The 16,203-nt window shown below is 36.9% G+C and overlaps 4 protein-coding genes across 13 annotated transcripts; 3 read left to right on the top strand and 1 right to left on the bottom strand.

The window, feature by feature from the left end:
• Positions 1–537: 537 nt before the first annotated feature.
• On the bottom strand, positions 538–4,090 carry LOC138181333 (uncharacterized). The gene is made up of 6 exons (XM_069116085.1): positions 4,081–4,090; positions 3,419–3,586; positions 2,586–2,712; positions 2,317–2,524; positions 1,262–1,385; positions 538–975 (listed from the first exon to the last, which is right to left on the bottom strand). The coding sequence occupies exons 1-6, from the start codon at positions 4,088–4,090 to the stop codon at positions 722–724; spliced, it is 891 nt and encodes a 296-aa protein (XP_068972186.1). The 3' UTR covers positions 538–721.
• Positions 1,303–6,787, top strand: LOC138186262 (uncharacterized). 4 transcript variants are annotated; one of them, XM_069125928.1, is made up of 3 exons: positions 2,455–2,530; positions 2,904–3,163; positions 5,042–6,787. In XM_069125928.1, the coding sequence occupies exon 3, from the start codon at positions 5,478–5,480 to the stop codon at positions 6,783–6,785; it is 1,308 nt and encodes a 435-aa protein (XP_068982029.1). In that variant the 5' UTR covers positions 2,455–2,530; positions 2,904–3,163; positions 5,042–5,477; the 3' UTR covers positions 6,786–6,787. The 4 variants fall into 4 exon arrangements, with proteins under 4 accessions (XP_068982037.1, XP_068982029.1, XP_068982046.1 ...); XM_069125945.1 differs by lacking the exon at positions 2,455–2,530 and adding an exon at positions 2,622–2,736; XM_069125952.1 differs by lacking the exon at positions 2,455–2,530 and having other exon boundaries at positions 2,706–3,163; positions 5,042–5,308; positions 5,469–6,787.
• A 522-nt stretch (positions 6,788–7,309) lies between these two features.
• LOC138181324 (uncharacterized) lies at positions 7,310–8,377 on the top strand. Its single transcript, XM_069116074.1, has 2 exons — positions 7,310–7,443; positions 7,667–8,377. Exons 1-2 carry the CDS (start codon positions 7,327–7,329, stop codon positions 8,375–8,377), a joined length of 828 nt encoding a protein of 275 aa, XP_068972175.1. The 5' UTR covers positions 7,310–7,326.
• Positions 8,378–9,427: 1,050 nt separating this feature from the next.
• On the top strand, positions 9,428–15,348 carry LOC138186226 (uncharacterized). 7 transcript variants are annotated; one of them, XM_069125856.1, is made up of 7 exons: positions 9,428–9,536; positions 10,059–10,570; positions 10,635–12,300; positions 12,672–12,782; positions 13,001–13,231; positions 13,342–13,602; positions 13,708–15,347. In XM_069125856.1, the coding sequence occupies exons 3-7, from the start codon at positions 12,070–12,072 to the stop codon at positions 14,878–14,880; spliced, it is 2,007 nt and encodes a 668-aa protein (XP_068981957.1). In that variant the 5' UTR covers positions 9,428–9,536; positions 10,059–10,570; positions 10,635–12,069; the 3' UTR covers positions 14,881–15,347. The 7 variants fall into 7 exon arrangements, with proteins under 7 accessions (XP_068981957.1, XP_068981984.1, XP_068981967.1 ...); XM_069125883.1 differs by lacking the exon at positions 9,428–9,536 and adding an exon at positions 9,566–9,932 and having other exon boundaries at positions 10,635–12,168; positions 13,342–13,599; positions 13,708–15,348; XM_069125866.1 differs by lacking the exon at positions 9,428–9,536 and adding an exon at positions 9,566–9,932 and having other exon boundaries at positions 13,342–13,599; positions 13,708–15,348.
• The last annotated feature ends 855 nt before the right edge of the window (positions 15,349–16,203 follow it).

The following is a 16,203-nucleotide window of genomic DNA, read 5'->3' as shown; positions in this document are numbered from 1 at the left end:
ACGCAATTTTTGTTGTGAGGATGATCGCTGTGTTTGTGGAATTTGCAAGCATCATGTAAAATAGAAATATAACCGTATCTTGGCCGCTCATGGCGTAGTTTAACAGTAACGTTTAAATCAATTCTGTATAATGTGCACGTATTTATCGTTTGTTACGCTTAGTAAATTAGCTTGATAATATTGTACCTTGTACATAGTTTTTGATTTTTCAAGATATATTGAAATATTTAGTTCCTAGTTTTTTTACCTCTTAAGTAATGTTGTATACATACTGTTAGGAAATAATAAAGATTAAATATTTTTACTTGGATAAAGAAGAATCAAAATGGCACAAAAAAATAATACAATTTCAATCTTTTTCATAAAAAATAAAATAGGACATTTTAACTAAGCAAGATAGTATACTAATACAGCATGTATCAGCAAAATTAATCGAAAAATGAAAATATATGTATTTGTCTTGTTGCAATTAACTATTGACGTTTTCTACTAGGAATTAAAAATTGTGAAACATCTGTGCAACACATTTCATAATTACGTCGTCTTTGATTTACTATCAGCCGATAACACTTTATTTTAGTTTAACCTGTGTATGATTCTAATCTATTTATGAATAACATAGATTATATCGTGTAAGACCATTTTGTATAATAACTTTACAGATTTAGCTGGGATTTTGTAATGAACTTTTATCGAAATAATTTTATTAATTTTAATCAATTTACAAATGAGAAAAGCGCCATTCCGGCATTGGTCTTTTTCCAGAATGTCTAAGGGGGATGATTAATTTTGTCGGTTTATTCTTTGAGTACCACGTATGCAAATTGTGTAAAAACGGCCTAGTTAATTCTCGTAGTACATGGTCTCTTTCAAACTCCGTTTTTGGAAGTTCTAAAGTTTCATGAACAGGTTGCCATCGTCTGTCACTATCACCTTCTACGTCCTTTCCGACTTCACAACAATCCAGTATCGGCGCTAGAAAAACAAATTTAAAAACTATTTATTAAATTACAATCTTAAATTCATTATCAACTACAGAAATAGAAAAGACGGTAAAATTTCTATCATTCTTTTCTATAGCATTCAAAAAACGGTAAAGAAAAATCCAAATAATTTTAAAGAAGATAAAAATACCCATTATGATACTTAGAAAATTGAAAAAGGGTAAGAGGTTACTTTATGTTATTTAAATAAGAATCATATGAAATGTAGAATCTCGTAGCAGATTTCCAATAGAATAAAAAGGTAAAAGTTCACGTACGTCTTTCAGAATAACAAACATTTATGTCAACAGGTCCCGCTGGCAAAGTTTCGTTTCTTACTAGAACGGGTTCAAAAGCATCTGCACGATCAAGAGTGTCCTTCATAGTCGTGTCTTCTGGATTCTGTTCAAAATTTAATCTTTCGTCTTTTATCCGCGCCAACTGAAGGCGATCAAGTTGAAAGAGGTGCAAGAAACGCAAATGTTAACAAGATATGTATTTGCATTTCGCGTCTGTCACGCATATTTTTCAACGCGTAATCGCGCAGTCTTGATATAATATCGTATGAAAAATACATGTAACATCTTGTGCACACGGTAACGCTATTGCATCAATGAGATGGGCAAATACTACGCAGCTGTTTTTCACGAAATGTCTTTAAAATTTAATCTTTTTATCATACAAATATTCCAAAGATGTTCCATTCAAAGTGATTTTGTAGCATTGCAGGTATGTTATTTTATATAATATCATCAAAATCCAATTATTTTATCGTAAAAAAATTCCAAAATAATTTGATTCGAATGTTTTATTATTATAGTTTAAAATGGCATCTTAGTGTTTTTTTTAAATTTTTACTAACAATGTGGTATTAATAATAATATAAATGTGGTAATTAGACAGTTGCGATAACAAATGTTCAGTCCGACGATAGTCGAAGTTACGACCGTGATCCATTTCGTGTTGCTTGCAAATGTCGAGATAAGGATACGATTTTTATCGCGGCGAAACGAATAAAGCTCATGTGACCGACGATTTTAACGGAAAAGAACATTGTTATGGCGTCGCAGTGCGATATCCCGGATATTTAATTCGACAGATCCGCAGTTCTCACACTACACAGACAAATTATTTCAATCTTTTTTTTTAGTATATACTGGTTTAGCGAACGTTGCCGTTAGACAGCTAAACACAAAAGAGATTTGAATATTTGAATATTTGAAAACTTGAAAATTTAAAAATTCATTTCCAACAAAGAAGACCTTGGATGTATAGATAATAACATTAATATAGATAATAGTCTGTATAAATAGTAACCTATATAAATAGTAACCTGTATTTGATGGATTACGCCTGGCATATATTTTTTTGGATGATCCATATCGAGTTTTTCGCTAAGTTTCATATTTTCATGGTCGAAATCTTTTAATTTCTCGAACGCATAGTCGTTTATATCTCCAACTGGAAACTTGCTTGATTTTCTGGATTTATCTTTCCACCAAATTGGTGGTTGTAACAAATCACACGGCTCGTCATCCGTCCTGTTGGTAGTACTGTTCTATTCTTTTCAGTCAGTGTCAGTGGAACAACAAGAATACTTACTCGAGTTTTTCTAGTGTTTTTCCACATGGTACAATGGCTGCTTTCTGTTTTTCAAGATATTTCAATCGTCTTTCACGAGTGTACCATAATTCATATTGTCTTGATCGCGGGAATATCGAAAACACAGCTATAAATCAAATATATTTCAATCGTAATAAATTATTGAATTAGTAAATTAAAGAATATAGTGAAAATTGCTTTAAAAAAACATTTTTTTTTTTATTTTTCTTAAGATTGAAACTAAGTTCATCTTGGAACAGTTTATTTTCGCCGGTGACATGGATCGGTGATTAGCAATTAATACTATTTTATTCGAAGGCTTGCTGAAATTAGGTCATAAATCACTCGTGACTCATTAGCGAATTAGTGTCGTTCAGAATTCGCTAGATCATTGATTGCTTCTGGGACATTCAATTATTCGTCCGGCCAACATTCGATTGGTCCAAATTGCCAGACCGGTATGTGTCGATCTGTTACTTCAACTGGGGAGGAATTAATATTCCAGACAATTCGTAGGATCTACTCGTTCATACGTTATTACCAACAGAAAACGGCAGATACTTCCATTAGAATCTATGGTATTGTTTTTCATTTACTTACGTTCTGTCGATAAAATTAATTCTAAATCTACTGCTATTAAATTTGGAATGCTAGTTTCATTCAATATTTAAATATCTTGTTTAATTATTTGCAATGAAAATATTCTTATCTATATTCAGTGTTTTTTTTTAAATTAGCAAAATAATATATACATATAATACGTAATGGAAAGATTAATAATTAATGTAAAAGAATCTCTAGTCACAATCTTTATAATATTACGTAGTACTAACATTTTTGCTTCTGTTGATAATCAGATTTCCATTTTGGCATGGTACTAAGTGTTTGGAAAACGATTCCATTATCCTTTATAGGAGAATCCACGTACCCTTCTTTCTCTTTTTCAAGATATCGGTCTAAAGCGCGTGCATCCAGTTCCTGTATGGGTGCTACAGGGTCGTCTGTAACAATTGCACGAACATTCGCCTAATTCGATCGTTTTAATTCAATTGTGGCACCGCCTTCAATGCCACTGGCCGAGGGGGATCCATTAAACGATTGGCGATAAACATAATATAACGTTCCTCGTTTGACTGCCACGTGCTTTAAACTTTAAACGGATACGCTTATCAGAGCTAATAATTGAAACTTCATTTATTTAGAACGCTTTAACAAATAAAAAATGTATCTATATATATCTTCAGCAATCCTTTGCGGAATAAATTTCATAATAATCTATGAAAACGGTTTCATGAAATGTCAATATAATTAGCACAGGTATATCTGGAGACATTGTCCACACAAGTAGAGTTTTAAATTGGAATATAAGTAACAGTTATAATTCTAATATAAGACAAAGAGACAAAGAATCGGTCGAAGAAGAAAGAAAAATTATTATAAATTTATATAATAAGCACGAAACAATCAATTCACCATTGGGAATTTCGTTCCTTACTGAAATGCATTATTATATAAAAAGTCGACAAATTTGACAAACTTTTCGTTGTGAGATTCTCCAATTTTCTTATGATATAGATATATCTTCATGAAAATTGGTGTAACGATTGGTAACGGTTTTCGTGTTGAACAAGATGCTCGTTCTTCAAACAATAACGTATGTTGAAAATGATATCGTATTTGAACAAGATTAGTCGACATTCTAACCGATGAACTTACACACTGTCCTTTTTATCGACTTGAGCTGTTTAGCTACGCATCTATGGGAGAGAGCCGGTTTTCCATGGTAAAATACTCCATCGGATAAGAATGTAGGCGAAACCTCAGTTATGTAATAATCGAGAGGTGCTGGCTCTGGAAACTAGATCACCCCGCCATAAGATGATTATATCATAATTATGCGGAGACTGTAGAACATAATAAGTCAGACTTTTTAAAAGGGAACAGTCGATTAATCCCATGTTACCATAATTGAATTTTTATCTAATTTTCTACTTTATATCAAAATTTTCCTCTTTAGCAATAAAGTGATATTAAAATTAAAAAATCAATAAAAATGTACTTATTATGTTTTTCTCCTGTAACTATCATATGGAGGACTGATTGAGAGTAATGGTAGTGTAAATTATACCACTACGAGTTTACATGAAATAGTGTTCTGATATTTTAATATACAAAATTCATTATATTTTTGCAATAAGAGAATGAAATATTTTTAAATATTAATTAAAATAACAAATTAAAATATTAATAGCAAAAGAAATGATACTTTAAAAAGTCAAAATATTTGATTAAATTTAAACTCTCGAAATCTCAAATTATATACATTATTATAATTTTCAGTTCGCCATATGCAAACACTAATTAAATAGTTCCTTATTCATACCATGAACATTTTCAAATTCGAAAAAAGAAAGAAGAATTAAACTCCTACGTGAAATTTACTTGTGAAATTACAGAGTTCACAAATCAGTCAAACTTATCGAATCGATGATTCACTGAGGTTCCATGGGAACTGTGGTTCGTCTGTCTGCAAGTGAAGATAACCACGACCATTCCATTAAAATGACAGTGTCGGTGATCGGTTCCGACGTGACTCTCGGAACTTTATCAAGGGAATGCGGTTCCGCTTCTCGGTTTCAAGCCGATCATCTTGGCGCCAAATCGCGTCTCGATCTGAAAGTTCCAATGAGTTATGAGCAAGAAATCGAAACCAGTTCCTCAAGGTTGTTCGTCTTGTCTGAAACCATTACGACTAATTTTCGTGGCAAGCTTCATGGAAATGCTCTAACCTAATAATTCTAATTTCATAAAAATTCGAAGTGTAAATTCAAGTAATTCCACTCACCAAAAACTTCAAATAAGCTCTATTAATTCTTCATTCAGATTATCGTGATGTCTATGAATCGATCTACGGACCGTGGTCATCGTGCGAAGAAAAAAATTTCAAGGGAGAGTAGCAAAAACAAATCGGAAGCGGTAGTAGTACCAGAGTTCGGAAGTCGCGATACTGTTTCTTCAGACTGCAAAGAACAATATCTCTTCTTATTAGAATTCTTCATACATCACGTTACCAGCGAACGTTTAGCGAAGCTCAACCAAATGTTCTTCGTCCCCACGACAATATCTGTGGAGTTCCTTAACTTCACAGGGAGAAACGGTATCGAAATAACTCCTGTGGATCCGTTATTTCAACCTCAAGCAGGAGTTGCAGACGACATCGAATATTTCTTTTGTGGTCGCTCCGTGATGTTCGCCATAGATCAATACACTGTGGTCAACAAAGATTTGGACCTAATCATCAAACTATGTGTAGAAAAAAAAATGCCAGAATGTGTGAAACCAGATGTATTAATAGGTAACGGGGAGCTAGATATTTCCAAACATTTCGCCGCTCTACGAAAAGAAATGTTGCAATGCTGGCACAAAATGGCACCACCACCGAAAGTCTTCGAGGGAGAAGTTCCTGTAATTTATAACGAAAACACGATCGGTGATATATGCATGTTCGTCAGAATTTCTGCATTCGGGCAAACTATCGTCACCGAATTTGACGCGCCACCTGATAGAACTATCTCGTCTTATATCTTCAAAGGCGGCGACTGTAACGAAAAATCACCAACTTACAAATGTCGTATCGTTGATCCTCACATTGCGGACGTCTATAGGGAGTCGAAAGACGAATTATTGAAAGACGGGCCTCCTTGTCGCGTTTGTATCAAGGAACAACATCCTTGTACACCGTGTGGACAGCCAATCGGAGCCACGTTGAAACCAAACGTTAGTTGCAAACAGATCAACGAAGTAACTCCTGTGACGACGTCGAAACCGAATATTTGTTCCGATGTGCACAAGCAGGCCGGTTTGATACAATCGAGCCGTGGACCGGTGCAACCGTGTGGAAAAGCTGTGGTTCTGAAAGTGTCTGGGATCCTGGACACGGGTCAGGACAAAAAGCCGACAGTCACCGTGGCACCTGAGTCCGAAGCTACACCAGATACCGATCCTGACCATGACGTATTCGTTCTCAGAATTGGGAAAAAAGGGATTGTCGGAGCTGGAGAAAAGTCCGATATACAGTTGGAAATGAAAACACCGAAAGGGCCTGAAAGGGGACCTCCTATCCGATGCGAGACCAGAGAGATGCAGACTGATGATAAGGTGTACAAAAAGACACACGCAAAGAAAAAGAAAAAGAAATGAATTGGATAGATTGGGTCTTTTTTAGATACCGTTTTTTGGATTACAAATGCGAGAATACTGATTTTATTGTTGTATATGTTGCATTTTGCGTTTATACGGATTATTATTAAACTCTTATTCTTTACTACGAAGTTAAATTAAGCTTTTATTGTTAGTTCTGATTAAGTATTTATTTCGCGGAGTATTTTAAAATTTGTTTGAGGTTTTGAAGTCTACTTTTGTTTGAGAATTATTTTACTCGAATTAGTAGAGCAAATTATATCTTTATCTATTTAAAAATTATACAATCCACCGAAGTAAAATAATACAAGTGAGAGACGTAATTTATTCTCAAAGTCGTAGATGAATGATCATTTTGAATTATACTGCGGAGCGCCCCCTGGATGGTTTCCGAATCTCAAAATTTCCGAAACCGTCCGACTTGATGGCAATATCAAAATTGAGGGTTAACAGACAAATTTTCTAAAATATTCTGATAATCAAGAGCTAAAATTATGGGAAGCGTATTCGAAACTTCATAATATTATATCTTGTTCAAAAAATGGCTGATGAACAGGAACTTTTCTTGATCGAATTTCTAGTCGAAAAGGTTAAAATCCCAGTGATAAGGGCAATGCAGGACGATCTATTACCTGCGTGTACCTGTGTCTCCTTTCAGGTAATTCAGCATTTTATTAAACTCCCAAATAGATCATTGACTAAACAAATTTTCATCAGTCACAATCTTTACACATGTAAACATGTTCCTATATATTTTTTTAATAGGTAAACAGTTTCTCAATCGGCTTTTCGCTTTATCGTAATAAAATAAAACTGTTCTGTTTTAATTCAAAGAACCTATCGAACCTACACTAAGCATATTTTCATAAATTAATCCGCAGATTCTTAGCCTGCCGCCAGTCGACATTTGCCAAGAAGCCCTGACAGATGGCTGCGGTTGCACCGAAGGCGACACGCAAGTTTTCAAGAAAGGCAAATCTTGTTTATTCGCGTTGCCATCGATCGTTCTCCAAAGACCTTTAACCACGTTCCCCATAAAACTATCTGTCTATAAGAAACTACCACCTGGAGTGCTACCAGATGTGATGCTGGTTGGCTGTCATCAAATCGAGGCAAAAGCAATAATAAACGCCGTATTGAGCCAACAGGTCTTCAAAATACCGAATCCTTGTCAAACGATCAAGGACACGTTTAAAATTACTACAGCAACAGGACAATGCGTTGGATCTGTGACAGTTTACATAAGAGCTTCCTGTTTCGGCAAGAAGATCATCACCCAGTTTCAAATACCACACAATAGGAAACCATATCTGTTTAAAGGGGCGGACGACAGTCCTGTTTTTCAATGTAAAAAGATACCCTCTGAATGCTATACACCAGCTCCATTGACGTGTACCTGTACGAAGAAATGTATCGATGGTAGTGGAGAGTCTACAGGAAGAACCTGTTGTGCCACACCGATCGTTCAGACGTCTTCGTGCCCCCCCTTACCTAAACCTCCTGATTATGGTCCACGACCGTGCTGCGCCTCGCGTCAACCATCCTCAGGGTACTCGTTTTTCTCGTTTTGCATCCTTTTTGAACAAGATTAGGTTCAATGATCTAATAATCTAAGAGTTAAATGAACAGTTGTGCAACCAGTTTGATCATTCGTGCGTAGTCATTTCCTCTCTTTAATATCCCGGATTCTTAAGTTTTAGTATTCTGAATTTTTACAAAATCTCTACTTTAAAAAAACTATTTTTTAAATGTCAGTTTATTTTTGGTTATTTCTAACTGCCCTTTGTTCTTTTCTTCTTAACTTCTTACACTGTCTCATATTACTAAAATATAATCTAACTTTTTAGACGTTAGATTTTTTCTGCACTATAGGCAGATGAAAAGCTTTAATCATTCGTGACTAACAGAAGGATGAGCTAAAACTAGAGCAGAGAGAGGTTCGTTTGTTCGAATTGGACGCGTTCGAAAGCGAAAGCAATTCAGCTGGATCAGTTTGCCTAGACTTTAGTCACGTCTGAGTGCATTTTGTTTCATTCCAGTGTCATTACTTTATCTTTGATGTCCATTATAAAAGGAAGATCTTTGTCACAACATTTATTCACCTATTTAATGGGACTGCAGCAATAAGAAAATAGATCTATTTTCCAGTAATTTGAATAAACTAACAAAAACCAACTAAAAATCAATATACTTTTTCAAACGTGATATAAATTCAAGATAAATTCAAAATAAACTTTTACACTATTTTTCTCCTCCAATAAATACAATTCAAAACATTGAAACTCTGCATAATTACTACAAATTCTTCAATTATTTTTTACTAAATAATATACGAGCTTCTTTTATCTCTTTCTAGGAAACAATGTCCATGTTCGCCGAAAGCCCGACGGAAAGATCAAGTAGCTTCCCCGTGTTGTTGTTCTGAGCCAATATCCAGTTTTCGCGCCATTGCTCGTCAACAAGCAGCTGCAGGAGGGAAATGCAGCCCGTGTGCAAAGCCAGCTCCTTGTTCACCTTGTTGCGGTGCTTCCTCCCTATCGACAGGACCCAAACCACACGGTGATTTGCTTAGCAAGGAGACCGTGAAAAAATGTGGATGTCCTGTAAAGGAATACAGTTGCACCTGTGGTTAACAGAAATGAAAAGAAACTTTTCTTTTCTTGGAAAACAGTAGAAACTTCTCCGTAATACTTAGAAGGCAAAGAGAACAATGTGCCAAGCGAATAAGACGGATGATTTTATTTTATTTGTGTAAGTATTAACGTCATATAAAATTCATATAAGTGGTTATTAAGGATCGTTATTTGAACAGATCATTATTTAAATTTATTAATTTATTCGAGAAATTACAAGGATTTAAATTTTGTTTTATAGAACTTCAAGGCTTTCCTTAAAATGAATACGTGCGATATAAAATAACTCGTTGAAAAAAATCGAAGAATCTGAACACGTGTTCTTATGGGAACAATCGATGAAAATGAAATTGTTTCTCAATAACTAATCGCTTTTGTTTCAACACCTAACCTTCAAAAACTATCCATATTTCCTAACTCAAACACACATGGAACGAAATTGTCCGTAGTCATGATAAGCATAACAGATAACGAAGCACACAATTCGAACCTGAGCAACCACTACTTCTCCTCGGTAATCAAAAAATATTTTTATCACTTCCTATTACTTTCCTATGATTCAATGATATACCACTTAAGAGTTAGGCTACCCATACTTCTATTAATTTTTTTTTTATTGGTTTTATATTTTCTTTTTCAGTTAATCTCTCCATACATATTACTCAGGATTCTAACCGAAAATACATTAATAGCCCTCCAATGGGAAGCGATATTCGTTCAGGCCTTCTTTAATCTGAATAATATCACGAGAAAGATATTACCGACTATTAAAGGAGAAACTTTCCCGCAATTAAAACGGCCGGAGGAAACAATTAGTGAGCCGTGTTGGGAAAAGATAAACATCGGGAATGTAGAGAATCTGAAGACAGTGGAGCAAGCTGGAAAAAAGAAGCGCACTGGAAAGAAACTTCATCGGCCTGTGGAGAAAACACGGATGGACCAAGCAGGAAAAGCACAACGCGAAGCGGAAGAAAAGGAACGCTTGCGTAAATGGGAAGAATGTTGGCAAAAAAAGTTTGAGGCTCAAGAAGAACGCGATAATGCCGAATGTTGCGTGGGCAAAGATTTATGCGTGAAACCCAGAACACAATCAAACATTTGGATTAATGTGACTAAGGATCGATCCCTTCAAGAAATACATATGTTTATCAAGTAAGATTTATTTGTTTATTGTTATGAAAAATAATTTAGTGAAACGAATAATTAATTTCCACAGGCACGTTCCAGTTCCAAAGCCAAAGCCTCCGCCTCTGCCACCGCCGAAAATACAAAAGACTCCGATTATTTCACCAATGGAAAGAATCGTGAAGCAAAGAGTTGACAAAATGAGCGGTACGGAGAAGAAGATGAAGAAGGAGAAGAAGAAGAAGTAACAGTAAACGAACCCGGCTATAAGCGATTCCTTTGCGATCACTTTGCTTGAATATCTTTCCTTTACATTCTTCTTCGCTACGCAAAAGATACGTATTTCTCTGTTTGTCGAGACATTTGTAAAAATACATCAGAGACCATGGCGAGGATGGCGTCGTGACACGTTATTCTCGTCGTTCAGTACCCAGTTCGGCGAAGTACCAAAATGGAAATAGTGAAGAAATAAGAAGAATCTAACTAATGAAACATTCACGCTGCCTTCAGTTTCCATTTTCCTGTATTACCCTTTTGTTAAATATTAAAATATCTTACACTTTCCGCTTAGACCATTGAAGATGCAATAAAATATTTATAGAATGTTCACTCCACAAGTTGAGGATTTTCTATGCTACTTTCCTTAGTTAAACTATCCCATCTACCATTTTAACTGAGATAGTAAAGTAAAATTTGCTAAAGTTTTCCAATAAATATAATCAATAGGTGTTCTAATCTTAATATCTATGGTCGGTAGTATCCGCCAATCATAGGAAATTTCATCTCAAGATACAAAGAACGTGGAAGAAAAATTTAAATCGAGAAAAGAAAAAAAAAGAAACATTTGTCCAGCTAAGTTGATTCATCGAAAACGATATGTTCATTGACATGAACCGCGGAGGAAACAAGCGGTCGGTGTGCAAACTGCAAGGACATTGCACGCGAGGAGTTATTCCTGTCCCGCATATATGTACGGGAAGGGATAAGAAGGGAAGGAAGGTGGGTGATAAAAGGTGGCGGAAAGAATGAAGGCAGGGGGTAAACGTGAGAGAGGAGGGACCACGAGGATGAGACTGCGCGTGCTTTTCTCTCTTTCCTCCGCCACCCTCAGTGCCTGCCACCGAACGACGAACAGGGTTGTAAGCCGATATTGTCGGGCAGGCGCATTGGAAACCGGCGACCAGCCGGGAAGGAAGATAACAATAAAAGAGCATATATAATCGCGCCTAAACGCACGTTAACCTCGCGGCCTGGCTGGTTGGCTGGCTGGCGCGTCGCCTCTCGAAATGTAAGCACAATGCGTGAGAGTAACGTGAAAGTGAAGCACGATCGAAAGTGAAGTACAGAGAGCACGGAAAACGTGTGTGTACACCCTGATAAAGCCTCTTCGGCACCTCTCTCTCGACCACGGCCACACGCACATAGGGATCTCCCCCGCCAGGTGGTGATCCGATATTTCTTCGTGGAGATAATACGGTCGGTCCTCCCGATTTTTTGTCGTTGTTCCGTGTGTATCTCGAGGGATCATGAACAACTCGCCGCAGAATACCGAGGTGGCCGGGCAACAACACCGTGCCGGCGTTGAGAACAGCGACGAGGAGGAATGGAGTGGTGTCGTGGAATGTGTAATGTTATTACATCGACTCGTGTATCGAAAGAATGATTTTTATTTGCTGAAACAGCCTTCCTCGAGCAGTTTCTTGTTGCCCATTTCGAGTTGTTTTTCGTGGTCAAGGAAATTCTGTGGATTGCACAACGTGTGTTGAATCTTATTATCTGATTCTTAATTATTTTTTTGTTATTATTGTTGTTACTGTTCGTCTGTTACCAGATTTCTTTTCCTCTGTTCCCTGTTGGTAGATGCGTCTGTTGATTTTTATTTTCCATCTCCCACGCGAGTATTTTCCGAACATGCATCATTATATGTGTATCTTGGGTTACGTTGTTTTCGTTGCGACGCTACATTTAGGATGTAGATTCGTTAGAAGTTTAGTTAAAAGTTGGTTTAATTTATCGGAACATGTGTTTTACTAGTTAAAGTATGTGCATTGCTAGAAGATGATAATAGATGCTCCTTTGTTTCACGCTTATCGTGAGTTTACCATGGTGTTGCTCTTTTTCTTTTTAGGCTGTGTTGGAGAGATCAAAGTCAGATCGAGTGACACGGGCAGATGAGGACAGACGTCGTCGTACCATCATCGTCGAGAAGAAAAATGGCACATACGGTTTCACGTTACAGGTAACGTAACCGTTTATCTGCTCGTACTTTCTGCAAGCTACATAAAATATAACATCTTTGTGCACTCCTCTTATCAATAATTATACCTTCATGGTACCCTGTAACTATCTTTGTTTCCACAAATGTTACAGTAATTTCTCCAGAAAGTTCAACTCTTACAAGAATTAAAATTCGTTTTAAATATAAACATTGTAATCGATTCGCTTGAAATTGTACAGAGTTATGGGATACATTACAAGAGGGAGCAGGAAATCGAGATGGTCACGTACGTTGATTACGTGGAATACGATGGACCAGCGTTCAAAGCAGGAATGCGAGAGGGTGACGTGATACTTTCGATAAACGGCCACGAAATGGACAGAGCGGATCACAAGACACTGGTTAATTTCATAAAGAACTGTGATACCAGGATGCGAATGGTTGTGTCGTTCGAAGACTGTGTAAGAAAGGTAAATATCGGGAAAGTATATAGCCACTTTCTAAAACTTTAATTTTCGTTTAAAAAATAGAATACACTCTAGCTACTTACTCAAACATGATATTCATTATTGTTTGCCAGGTGGAATTACATATGCGCTATATCGAATTACAACGTGCTCTTCAATCACGACTCGGTGAATTAGAGAGACTCTGCGAGAGGGAACGGTCTATTCTCATGGGTCGATGGAAAACCCATTCACTGCCAGCACGCAAGAGAACGCCTAATAGTGTCATTACGAGTAACCCCAATCAGCCATCGCCGTCATCGAGTTTCAATTCTTCCACGATTCAATGTTGTCGGCCTGCTACGTCCACGGAACATCTGTTACTTTATAACGTGGTATCCTATATAGAAACATCTTATTGTCTATTATATATTATATCTTAGATCGATTTAATCTTTGCAACATCGAAGAAAATAACAAATACTTTTAACTTTTTATAGTTCCCAGATGGACGACCATGTTTAGTTCCACGGAACACCGCTTGTCTAGTAGCAGTAGGGCCTCCCCGTTCGCGAAGCGATCACCACCACTTCCTCTCAAAGATGTCAAGCGAATCAGGAGTAACCGTTTCGTCGAGACATAGTTATCACCAGGCAAACGGGATGAATAGTACGCCAGCCAAATCGAAATCGCACAAATCGTGTCAACAACAGCAACAACAGTCTAATATCAGCGGAGATCCGCTTCCTCTTCATCCTCCACCCCAGAATAGCCTTTGCGTTGCTTGCATTTCGAGCGCCAGTCGTCGCAGGGAACAATCAGATAGCGGTAGTTTAGACGCGTACGACTTAGCAAGTCCTTGCTGTGATCCAAATTGCGTACCCAGTCGTAGACGTCGTGAGAAACAACGGAGAGCGAGAAACGAACAGAATCATCATCAGCAACAACAACAACAACAACAGCAGCAGCAGCAGCAGCAACCAGCCCAGCATCATCATGTACAGCGAGAGCAATCGCAGCAAACGCAACAACAGCAACAACATGGTGCGCACAGCTGCTCGCGCACATCAGGACACAGTTTGCATTCTGTTACTAGTAGCGATATCTCGACCGCAGCCGAAAGCGTAGCCTCCTGTTCGACGAGCCTAAGCACGGATACCCTCTACTGGGATCCAAGCGTACATCAACGACCACCGCCGTGCCTTCAGTATGCTAAACCAAAGTCCTGGGACAATCTAACTACCAAGGCGTTCGGCGGCTACGGTTTCGGATACGGTTATTTGGATACAGCTACTATAAAAACACATAGCGCAGAGAGGCCTGGGAAAGGCGCTCATGGACGAGCAAAAACGCCTACTGGAACCGTTCAAAGGAGAACGAGTAGCGGTACTACGTATTCGGGTAGTTCTAACAGACACTTTCAGCCAACCAAATCTACCGAAAGTTTGTTAATACCACCGCCATATCAAGGCGAGTTAGACGCAAGTCTGAGTTGTGAATGTCTGGATGGTCCAGCTCCGCGGTGCATGCCGGTGATCCAAGTAGAGAAGCACAATCGACAGGAGGAGGGTGGATATATTATCAGTACGCACACTCAAGTTCGACATCGTCGATCCAGCCATTCGGATGGGAAATTAAGGGCACTAAATAATTCCGAAGTGACGCGTCTGTAAATCATCCTTCTCATTGAAAACTGTATTCTAATAAAAAGATACTTGTATAATTATCGTATCAAATTCTGGACGAAACAACGTGTATCTAACGTATATCGTATGTCGAACTTGTTCCGTATTTAAACCTTTGTATTCAGCTTTATATCGCAACAGTTAGTAATTGTATTCTCACCGAACGATAATGGAATGGACCACCGTTTTTGAAACTTTTTCGAACAAATGCGATTGGTTACGGGTTTGATTGACTAAACTTATCGTTTGATCAACGAATGGTTTCCTAGCGATGTTTCCGGACAATATGATAAGGGATATCATCGATGTTCATGGCGCTTTTTAAATCTTTTTTAAATTTTTATCGATAGTTGATTCTATGATTGGTTGGAAACAGTTTGAAACTGTGGCGAACGTTAATAGTAATATTATCGTTATCATGAAAAGAATAAATTATTGAAGCATATTATTTCGATATTGTAATTATTCTGTGATTCCTTAAAACTTAGGAGGTAAAAATATATAGAAATTCTTTCATGGAGACGATACTGAACAATTACATCGTTTTTTATTAAGCTTTTTATTGTAGACCTATTCTTTGATTTATAAATATTATATTTATTTATTATAATATAAATTTATAAATATTATATTTTATTATATGTTAGTTGAACTGCGTTCAAAATTGTAAACAAAGTTGTTTAAAAAATTCCTATAACTTCATTAGGCGATCGTTCAGGAACTTGGGGAATTTTAGATGAGTTATTTGCCGTAGAGTACAAAAGCACTTAGCTCGTGTTTGTGAAATTGAATAACTCGAAACTAACAGTTAATCATATATAAAGCAAGCGATTTATACCTTGTCAATGTTCTTTCCTATATCAACAAAAGTAAAAAGATAAATTCGAGAGTAATTGTAGTTATCACTGATAAATGATTTTGACGTTTAGTTTCTTTTCTTCATTGTCTCGGTCACACTACTGTTCAAATTCATATTTACCGCGCTACACGAACCATAAAGCTGCATCGATACTCACTAGGGCGGTTTTCCCTAGTGAGTATCGAGACCTGTCTATATGATCATGGCATCGAGAGTGAAGCTATTTGCGGAGAGTGGGGAATGTGCTCATGTTGTATTTTGTGACCGCATTGATCATTAGTTCGAGCATAAATGCGCAACATTTCAAGAAACTGGAAATTCAAATTTCAATTTAGTTTGTTTACAAATGGTCAAAATCTATAGATATGACAAATTTTCATTATCTTTGTTTGGTATTTAATTTTGCATATACTCAATGATTTCAATATGATTTGCAATATTTTTTTATAGGA

The sequence above is a fragment of the Bombus flavifrons genome, chromosome 1 (genome assembly GCF_040668555.2).
Source record: "Bombus flavifrons isolate JBK064 chromosome 1, iyBomFlav1_principal, whole genome shotgun sequence".
In the NCBI taxonomy this organism is placed as follows: Eukaryota; Metazoa; Arthropoda; class Insecta; order Hymenoptera; family Apidae; genus Bombus; species Bombus flavifrons.
This window is presented reverse-complemented; position numbering and strand designations above follow the sequence as displayed.

Excerpts from the sequence above, each read along its gene's own strand:
- LOC138186226 (XM_069125856.1), top strand. The coding sequence starts at position 12,070 with ATGAACAACTCGCCGCAGAATACCGAGGTGGCCGGGCAACAACACCGT. Across the intron at positions 12,783-13,000 it reads CATACGGTTTCACGTTACAG|AGTTATGGGATACATTACAA; the intron begins GTAACGTAACCG and ends GAAATTGTACAG. Across the intron at positions 13,232-13,341 it reads TCGAAGACTGTGTAAGAAAG|GTGGAATTACATATGCGCTA; the intron begins GTAAATATCGGG and ends ATTGTTTGCCAG.
- LOC138181324 (XM_069116074.1), top strand. The coding sequence starts at position 7,327 with ATGGCTGATGAACAGGAACTTTTCTTGATCGAATTTCTAGTCGAAAAG. Across the intron at positions 7,444-7,666 it reads GTACCTGTGTCTCCTTTCAG|ATTCTTAGCCTGCCGCCAGT; the intron begins GTAATTCAGCAT and ends ATTAATCCGCAG.
- LOC138186262 (XM_069125936.1), top strand. The coding sequence starts at position 5,478 with ATGTCTATGAATCGATCTACGGACCGTGGTCATCGTGCGAAGAAAAAA.
- LOC138181333 (XM_069116085.1), bottom strand. Across the intron at positions 2,525-2,585 it reads AAAACACTAGAAAAACTCGA|GACGGATGACGAGCCGTGTG; the intron begins GTAAGTATTCTT and ends TACTACCAACAG. Across the intron at positions 1,386-2,316 it reads GCGTAATCCATCAAATACAG|AATCCAGAAGACACGACTAT; the intron begins GTTACTATTTAT and ends AATTTTGAACAG.